Source organism: Neoarius graeffei, chromosome 17, assembly GCF_027579695.1.
Source record: "Neoarius graeffei isolate fNeoGra1 chromosome 17, fNeoGra1.pri, whole genome shotgun sequence".
Lineage (NCBI taxonomy): Eukaryota > Metazoa > Chordata > Actinopteri > Siluriformes > Ariidae > Neoarius > Neoarius graeffei.
Window position 1 is genome coordinate 15253246 of NC_083585.1, and position 10265 is coordinate 15263510.

Below are 10265 nucleotides of genomic sequence, written 5' to 3' on the forward strand. Positions count from 1 at the left end.
CGATTTAAAATATTTAATCGCAATTAATGTCGCGACTGTCATAGTTAACTCGCAATTAATCGCAATTTAATCGCACATTTTTGTCACATGAAAAACCATTGTAATTCTCTTATCAGCATAAAAAAGTGAATGGGCTTGCTCACCATTCGAACTACGGGGGTACTCGGGGGATCCGAGATCCCCTGAAACAGACATGAGATCCCTTGAAAACATGATTTGGGAAATGTTGGGGGGTCTCTAAAATATTGGCAAAATGATGTTTATTGACAGCAATTGTGTGTAACGGGAAGCATTTGCATATCCGAAGTGAGCGCGCGATCTCTGATCGCGCGCTCTGAGACAAGCGCAAGCACCCCCCCAAGGGAAAAAAAAGGGACCCCTCCGAAAATATCGGCATAGTTCGGCATAAAAAAAAAAACATTGGTACAACCAGTGTTCACTGGTTGTACCAATGTTTTTTTTTTTTGTTTGTTTTTGTTTTTTTGTTTTTTTTTAAATTGCAGAGCATAACACGTCTTGTCACAGCCACTGCAAAGTGGGGTTGGAGCCGCCGATGGGAAAACGATTGGAGCACCGTGGCTCTTCGGGGGAGGGCAGAGGACTCTGGCTGTGCGGGGCGTGGCATCATGTCACAGAGCGTTAATCTCGCGATAAAAAAATTATCCCCGTTAAAATTGAGTCAAGTTAATGCGTTAATAACGCGACATTTTTGACAGCACTTATATATGAGTGATTCCACGCTTATGGGTACTGAAATGGGGACATGAACTTATTTTTAAAAATTCACCTAAAACCATTTCTTTTTTTACCATCAGGTCACAAAACATGTAATCTTTAATGAATGATATGTTAAAAGATAACTTTAATTTTCTGAGATGTAATAAAAACATTTATATGCCAAAGTCAAGCCTATGAGTTCCAAAATGATGTCTGTTACATTACTTCTGTTACGATTGTCCATCTCGCGTCTGTTACAAATTAATTACAATCTAGCTATATACCATGTTAATCTTATTGAAAGAATGTGTATGTTTATTCTACTACACATGTTTATTAATTATATTTGCTAAAACATCACCTTCCTATGTTTCAAGAAGTAATTCTACATTGTTAAAATTGAGAATATATATGTCCACAACACTTCTGTTACGTTCTGACTTTGGCATATAAATATGTTTTTATTACATCTCAGAAAATTAAAGTTATCTTTTAACATATCATTCATCATAAAAAAGAAATGGTTGAATTTTTAAAAATAAGTTCATGTCCCCATTTCAGTACCCATAAGCGTGGAATCACTCATACACACACACACACACACACACACACACACACACACACACATATATATATATATATATATATATATATATATATATATATATATATATATATATATATAAAATTATTATTATTATTTTTAAAGGGTGTTATATAATCTCCTGTCCGTCAGGTCTTCAACTGTCACTTCCGGCAGAGCTTCAACTGCATACCGGGGGAGGATGGGGGCATTGAGTCCGAGTGGACCATGTTCCGTACCTCCACTGCTGAGGCAACCGTGCAGAGCTGTGGCTGCAAGGTTGTTGGTGCCTGTCGTGGCTGTAATCCCTGAACCCAGTGGTGGACACCTGCTATGAGGGGAGCCGTCAAGCTGAAGGAGGAGTCCTATCGGGCTTGGTGAGGCAGCTGACAGATACCGATGGGCCAAGCAGAACGTGGCTCTGGCGGTCACTGAAGCAAAAACTCAGGTGTGGGAGGAGTTCGGTGAGGCCATGGAAAGCGACTTTCAGTCAGCCTCGAAGAGATTCTGGCAAACTGTCCGGCAGCTCAGGAAGGGGAAGCAGTGCTCTGTCCCGACTGTTAAGTGGGGATGGAGTGCTGCTGACCTCAACTGGGGACATTGCCTGTCAGTGGAAGGAATACTTCAAGGATCTCCTCAGTCCCACCTTCATATTGTCCAAAGAGGACGCAGAGTCTGAGGGTGCTTGGGAGGACTTTCCCTGGGAGGACTTTCCCATCACAGGGGCTGAGGTGGTTCAAAAGCTCCTTGGTGGCCAGGCTCCAGGGGTGGATGAGATTTTGTCCTGAGTTCCTGTTGGGCTGTCTTGGCTGACATTCCTCTTCAACGTTGTTGAAGGGGATAGTGCCTCTGAATTGGCAGACTGGGGTGGTGGTTCCCCTTTTTAAAAAGGGGGACCAGAAAGTGTGTTCCAAATATAGGGGGATCACACTTCTCAGCCTCCCCGGGAAAGCCTGTGCTGGAGAGGAGAGCCCGGTCGATAGTCGAACCTCGGATTCAGGAGGAACAATGCCGGTTTTCATCCTGGTCGTGGAACACTGGACCAGCTCTTTACCCTTGCAAGGGTACTGGAGGGTGCATGGGAGTTTGCCCAACTGATCTACATGTGTTTTGTGGACCTGGAGAAGGCTTATGACTGTGTCCCTCGAAGTGCTCTGTGGGGGGGTGCTTTGGGAGTATGGGGTTCGGGACCCACTGCTGCGGGCCATTCGGACCTTGTATGACCAGAGCAGAAGTTTGGTTAGCATTGCTGGCAGTAAGTCGGACTTGTTCCCGGTGCATGTGGGATTCTGCCAGGGCTGCCCTTTGTCATCTGTTCTGTTCATAACTTTTATGGACCGACTTTCTAGGCGCAGCCAAAGGGCGGAGGGTGTCCGGTTTGGTCGCATCAGGATCGCGTCTCTGCTTTTTGTGGATGATGTGGTCCTGTTGGCTTCATCAATCTGTGACCTACAGCATGTACTGGGATGTTTTGCAGCGGAGTGTGAAGCGGCTGAGATGATCAGTACCTCCAAGTCCGTGGCCATGGCGCTCAGCCAGAAATGGGTGGAGTGCCTACTGTGGGTCAAGGGGGAGTTGCTACTGCAAGTGGAGGAGTTTAAGTATCTTGGGGTCTTGTTCATGAGTGAGGGTAGGGAGGAGCACAGGAGTTGGACAGACGGATCGGGGCAGTGTCAGCAGTGATGTGGATGCTAAACTGGTCTGTTGTGGTGAAGAGAGAGCTGAGCCAAAAGGCAGAGCTCTCAATTTACTGGTCCATCTCTGTTCCCACCCTCACCTATGGTCACGAGCTGTGGGTAGTAACCGAATGAATGAGATTGTGAATACAAGTGGTCGAAATGAGTTTTCTCTGCAGGGTGGCTGGGCTCTCTCCCTTAGAGACAGGGTGAGAAGCTTGGTCATTCAGGAGAGACTCCAGAGTAGAACCACTGCTCCTCCACATCGAAAGGAGTCAGTTGAGGTGGTTCGGGTACCTTGTTAGGATGCCCCCTGGACACCTCCCAAGGGAGGTTCTCTGGGCATGCCCCACTGGGAGGAGACCCTGGGGCAGACCCAGGACACACTGGAGAGATTTCATCTCTTGGCTGGCCTGGGAACGCCTTGGTATTCCCCCGGAACAGCCGGTGGAGGTGGCCGGGGAGAGGGAAGCTTGCGCTGCTACCCCTGCAACCAGGATAAGTGGCAGAAAGTGTGTGTGGGTGGAGGTGGTGTTTTTTTTTTTTTTTTTTAAAATATATATAAAATGTGTGTGTAGTGTTTGTGTATGTATGAAAAAAAAAAACAGTTGAATCAGTGCTGATGCATACCTGCATTTCCATTTGAATGAAATGTATGCCATGAACCATTTTAAAATGCCAAGTAAATCAGATATGAACAGATTTATTATAAGGAATTATCAAATATCTTGCATGCTTTTGATAACTGATGAAAGAAACCGTTTCAGCAGTGCACTCACTATAGAGATCTTGCAGTCACGTGACCGGAAAGTTAACAGCCGCCATCTTGTCGGTAAAAAACACAGCTGAATACTGCTGCACTCGTGTACAGAATGGATCAATTTCAACCGACGGACTACACGGCTAATTTTTCTAATGAACAGATAACTAGATATATGTCTAAAATAAACAATCTACAGATTAGTGACCCTTATGGCTTACCGGACGTAGTTTTCACGACCGTGTCAGTGGATATGGAACTGCCAGAGGTGGAATACCCAGACGTGTATAATTACCTCATCAACTTTCCCTCGCTGTTCAGTGGTGAAGCACTGCGTGCTTATAAATCTCTGGACAGTTATCTTTACAGAAATTCAGGATTTGTCAACCCCCCTCAGGTGTGGCATCTTGTAAACAAGAAAATAACAATCCTCATTGGACGGGTAAGTCACTTAAGTATTGAGTATAGCACTGACCAGCCGATTATAGAATAAGGTAATTCCAGCTGTAATTCCAAATCGTCCGTCTTGTTTACCATGGATCTGGCGTTGGAGAGGTAGACGCTTAGCAGTGGAGATTTGAGTGGCTGTTTTCTGAGCTTAGTCAACAGGCCAGCTCTGCCTGCAGCCTCGCTTTTGCTTCCGCTCCTGACGCCGCCTCCTTCGCTTTGCTTCCGATAACAATCCACGGAGACCCAGCTGGTCTCGCTATCTCGTCCGAAATGTTGTGCATGCGATGGAAATCGCTACAAACCGTCACTTTCTGCTGGAAACCAATGTCCAGTAAGTCCATATGGTTGTAGTGGATATTGAAGTCTGATACAGACGAACAGCACGCAAAAATACACACACAAAACATAAACGTGCACAGGTAGGGAGAGCTTGTAGCCGCAGCCGTTGTAGTAGAATTGTATATAGTAGGGTTTTCCAGAAGAAAAGGTAGAAGTAGAAGGCGGAAATATGGCGTTTGACTGACAAGATGACGTCTGTCGCAATCTGGATCGTCTGTGACGTCACATGCAAGTGCTCCATAACCTTGGCAACTAAAATTTAATGAATGAGCTATGATGTTTTGCTCATGGGTTTGTGTCTCCCCTTCAGGGCCAGAGCACAGACCGCATGGAGTCTCATGACGAAACTCCCAACATCCTGCAGCAGCCGATGGCACTGGGTTACTTTGTGTCCACAGCCAAAGCAGGACCGTTGCCTGACTGGTTTTGGTCCTCCTGCCCTCAGGCCAAGAACCAATGTCCCCTCTTCCTGAAGGTTAGGCATTATGCATGTCTTCTCTAGATTAAGAACTTCATGTGGCATTGTAAAGTGTTGGTATCAAACTTTTTACGAAAATCGAGAGGCTTTACATTTAGTTTATTGATTGGGGCACTCTTCAGACACACCTTTGGGGTGAGTTTATTCAAAGAGCTACTGGCTCTTGTGTTTTACAGATATGATGAGTATCACTGGTAGGTGTTTGTGACTTGTGATATTCTTTTTCAGGCATCTTTACACCTGCACGTCTCCTCGGTGCAGTCTGATGAGCTGCTGCACAGTAAACACTCCCATCCTCTCGACTCCAACCACACCTCAGATGTGCTCAGGTAAATTATTTTCTTAATGTTGTATTCGTTGTGCCTTTGGCACAAATAACTGTGGAAATTTAGTACTGCTTTTTCCCAAAAAATCAGAAAACACTGGACTTCAGTAACTTGACTAACACCACTTATGGTTTAAGTTTCTATAAAAGCCCGAAGTAGCCAAAGATGGTTCCTGGGCTTTGCTCAGCTGAACAAAAGGTATAGGGAGGATATTCAATGGTGCATTGTACCTAACTAGAGAGTACTGTTATTGTAACGATCTGGGGTTGGATAACTCCCTTGCTTTGGAATGTCAGTTGTTTGTATTATATGTGAATTATACGTTATAAATTATCTTCTCCCCCCATAAATGTGTAAAACTGTTCATGAGAATGAACTAAACATCACCAGGTTCCTTGCTGTAAAATTACTTAAAGGGCATATTCTGGACCAATTTTGGGGGTTTTTTTATATGAAAGTATGTTCCTTTACACACGTATCCAGAAGGGTAATTTTACACAAGGCCATCTATCTACAGCAGAAAAATAAAATAAAATAACAAAACGCGTCTGGAAAAATCCCAAGGGAGTCTGGAGTCAGAATCGTGACGTTATCTGCGGAAGCGCGAGCAGGCTGAGAGAGCTTACGCAGTTTCAGTGCACAGCCTGTGTAGACCAAGCGCTCCCATTTCTTTCTCATTGTCTGGTCTTTTGGGAAACGATGAGTACTAATCCCATCAAGATTGGTGTTGCTACACCCTCCTACGATACATCTGTTAACCATTTTAATAATTACGTGATAACGAAGAAATTTGCAGAAAACCACCAGGTTGTTTTCCCTTAAACAAACCAGCGCTGACGTACGATTCAGAGGGAGGCGTCCCGCACACGACGTCACGAAAATCAACGTTTCCTGGGAAATTCAAATGCAAAGTTTTTTTCAGAGGTGGACCAATTCACCTCAAATGGCTTGATTTCAACTGAATTTTTCTGGTATTGCGCAAGGTAAAAATAAATTTGCAGAGAATGCAGAATGTTACAGATATTTGACCAAAGTTTAATGTAAAATAGGAGAATTACATTCATCTTGCTCCTGAATTTACCCATGATATGCGCTTTAAGTAATTACTTCACTAATACAGCTTGAAAATCCAAAATTATTCTTGAGCTAACAGGCTATATATTATAATCTCTACGAACAAATAAAAATATTTTGTTATACGTTTTTATCCCCCACTGACCGAAAGGCCCAAAGGGGGATTATGCTGTGGTGATGTCTGTCTGTCCGTCCGTCCGTCCTGGGAAGGGTACTCACCTTCTGAAATCAACTCGTCTCACAATTTTTGGAGGAATCTCACAAAACTTGACAGGATTCTTTGTTCTATGTCAGTAATGCGTATATTGCAATTGCCTTCAATACAGTCACATTTTACCAGTTATTGCATAGTTGCCAGCGGGGGATATTGTGCTCTCAGAGCACTCTTATTAAAAGAATTTAGTAAATCTCGCCATTAGTATTCCCCAGAATGGGCCAAAATTTACAATCACTTAAACGGGGGGGGGATTGATTGTACCTTTTTGGTCAAAAATCTCCACCCTTTTGGCTACTGGCCAACAATATTTGTAATTTCCTTGTGAATCTGTGCATTCCTGATAGACTGTGATTAAGGCAGGTGAGGTAAAGTTTTCATGTCTGCCTGTTATATAGGTTTGTGCTGGAGCAGTACAACGCCCTCTCCTGGCTGACCTGTGACCCTGCCACGCAGGACCGCCGTTCTTGTCTCCCTGTGCACTTTGTTGTGCTCAACCAGATGTACAACTTCATCATGAACGTGCTGTAAAATCATCACTTTCTGTGCTGCACTGCTACTGCAGACCATAGCACACATCATACAGTCAGTCTGGGCACTTTGGAAGTGCAGGGATACATTAGCATTGCCAAGAGTCCATCTCAAAAACAACTGGAGCTAAAGGGACTAGTCTACTGAAATGTTTCTTTTTAATGACCTGATATTTTGGTCTGGGTAAGATCTTTTTGCAAATGAAATGCCTGCATATATCTTATTTATTGTACGTTTTTAAATGTGTAATTTCTTAATCTTTTATAAATATATATATATATATATATATATATATATATATATATATATATATATATATGAAGGTACACATTGCCTTCGTATAAAAATTTAAAAATGCTCTAATATGTATGTAATTGTCTTAATTGCAAGGCAAGAACTGACAAGTGTATTTGCAGTAGGTTGCTTTTAGAGAAGTATTTTCTGAGAGTGGACAGATGATTTTTATTGCCATGATGTACAAATGAAGTATGCTGAAGCTGTTCTTAGCCTTGTGTGGTGGAAACTGCAGGATAGGCTGTAGTTGCAGAATATCTGTACAGCGATTTAATGTGTTCAAATAAGAGAACAAGAGATACATTGTCAAATTATATATTTTATATCAGATTTAGAGAATTGTGTGTGTAAATATCTATATAAAATGTGTACATACAATCTTGTGCCGCTATGAATGGTGCAGCCAATTTTAGGAATAAAGTGCGTCAACCTAAAATTATTGTGGTTTTCCTCATGCTATAATTTTATTCTCTGTAGAGCTTTTTGAGTAGATATTGCAGAATGCCTGTCTTTTTAGCATCAGACTTTTGTTGTAGCTTTTAAATTTATTCCTCTTATTAATTCTATTCATATCATATTGTTAGCAAGCCCTGATTAAGAGTTAAAAGCCAGGACACAGATCCTTCTTGTTCAGTGTTTTGCAGAAGTCTACAATGGTGTAGTGCTTTTGGAGTAATTATGAATAATGGTGTTTGGAAATCTGCACTTAACTCGTTCACCCCCCCTGTAAAATGATATCCTGGGCGTTGAAGCCTTTGTTTGTTTGTTTTGTTTATTTGTTTTTTAAATTAAGCAGCCTTTATCGCCATCGTGTGGTATCTCATTCTATGATGCCAAGAGCTGCAGCGAGTCCATAACTTGAAGTAATGCAACTTGCCTGTAGCTCCATTATTGCTCTCCATTACGATGCCTGAACCAATGAATCTCGATGCATTTTCTTTTACTGATTTATGGCCCTCTGTGGGTTACTACCAGCATAAGCCCATAAAGCCTTGATTTGTGTGCCTTGTTTATGTATCAAGTGTAGTACTTTGATGTTTTAACTATGTAGTACTGCAGACCTTTGTGTCTAGTATTTAGTCAAATACTGTAGTTGTATCCCAAAAATCAGGATATTATTATAGGCCTACTAAAAGGCACGGTTATAGTCAGTGATTTTGTAAAAGTTAGCTGAAGCGACACTATATGACCAAAAGTGCAGTACCAGTAAAAAGCTTGGACACATCAAAACTATGAAATAACACCTATGGAATTATGTGGGGGAAAAGTGTTTAAATGTATTTTTCAGGGCGGCACGGTGGTGTAGTGGTTAGCGCTGTCGCCTCACAGCGAGAAGGTCCGGGTTCGAGCCCCATGGCCGGCAAGGGTCTTTCTGTGCGGAGTTTGTATGTTCTCCCCGTGTTCGCGTGGGTTTCCTCCGGGTGTTCCAGTTTCCCCCACAGTCCAAAGACATGCAGGTTAGGTTAACTGGTGACTCTAAATTGACCGTAGGTGTGAATGGTTGTCTGTGTCTATGTGTCAGCCCTGTGATGACCTGGCGACTTGTCCAGGGTGTACCCCGCCTTTCGCCCGTAGTCAGCTGGGATAGGCTCCAGCTTGCCTGCGACCCTGTAGAAGGATAAAGCGGCTAGAGATAATGAGATGTATTTTTCATATTTAGTTAATCTGGCCGTAAGGCCAATGAGCTGTTGCCATGGTGTGGCGTCCGTCCGTCGTCCACAATTCAGTTAAATCATATCTCCTCTGTCAATTCTCCATGGATTTCTGTTTTGATTTTGTTTGAAATAACTCACTCTATACAAAACTTGATTGTTTTTTGTCAATTTTTTTGCTAACAAGTCAGTAATTAGGCCAAATTAACAAATTTTCCAGGCCTCTCACTAGAATTGTATCTCTCTCATTTCTCATCCGATTCCAGTTCAGATCGATGTTTTGGGTAGATCTTCTCTCAGGGAACAAAACTTGGTCATTTGTTTGTTGATTTTCTGGTTGTAAACAATTTGTTTACAACTTAATTTTCAGTTAAATAATATCTTGTCCCTCAGTTCTCAGTGGATTTCAGTTCTGATTTGTTTTATTTGAAAGAATCTGACCTTCTGCACAACACTTGGTCATTGTATTGTCAATTTTTTGCTAACAAATTTTCTTCTGACTAGAATTGTATCGCCTCATTTATCATGCAAATTCACTTCTGATTTGATGTTTTGGGTAGATCTTCCCTTGGGGAACAAAATTTAGTCCTTTTGTTGATTTTCTTGTTGTAAATAATGTCGTGGAGGTTGGTCCTCTGACATTTCAGTTCTGTTTGATGTTTTGGTAGTCATGGTTGTTTTGATGGCAGGCCAGATGAGCTACTACGTCCTTGATGTTCTGGTTTAGATTCTTCAGAGTAGGCACTGTTTACCTTCATGGCTTTGCACACTATTGGCATTATCTTAACCAGCTTTGAGAGTCATTTGGAATGCTTTTCAATTAACAGGTGTGCCTTGGCAGCAGTTAATTAGTGGAAATTTTAAGCATTTGAGACCATCAGTTGTGTTGTCAAGATAGTGTTGGTACCACTGTAGTATTTGACAATTTTATGTCAAGGACCACTCAACTAAATAAAGTGAAACGACAGTCCATCATTACTTTGACAATCCAGAAAATTGCAGTAACTTTGAACGTATCTGCAAGTGCAGCTGCAACTACCATCAAATGATGTGATGAAACTGGCTCTCATTTGGACTGTTCCAAGAAAGGGAAGACCAAGACTTACCTCTGTTAGAGATGATTAGGGTTACCAGCCTCAGCAATCGCCAATTAACAGCACCTCAGATGAGA

The 10265-nt window shown here is 42.3% G+C and overlaps 1 protein-coding gene across 2 annotated transcripts in view; it reads left to right on the top strand.

Annotated features, from left to right (window-relative positions):
* The window catches only part of med13b (mediator complex subunit 13b), a 57294-nt gene extending 49416 nt beyond the window's left edge, over window positions 1-7878 (top strand). For both annotated transcript variants that reach the window (XM_060943764.1, XM_060943765.1), the window contains exons 28-30: window positions 4836-5000; window positions 5232-5332; window positions 7016-7878. In XM_060943764.1, the coding sequence (XP_060799747.1) occupies window positions 4836-5000; window positions 5232-5332; window positions 7016-7148 (399 nt within the window). In that variant the 3' untranslated portion in view covers window positions 7149-7878. The remainder of the gene's footprint in view (window positions 1-4835; window positions 5001-5231; window positions 5333-7015) is intronic.
* The last annotated feature ends 2387 nt before the right edge of the window (window positions 7879-10265 follow it).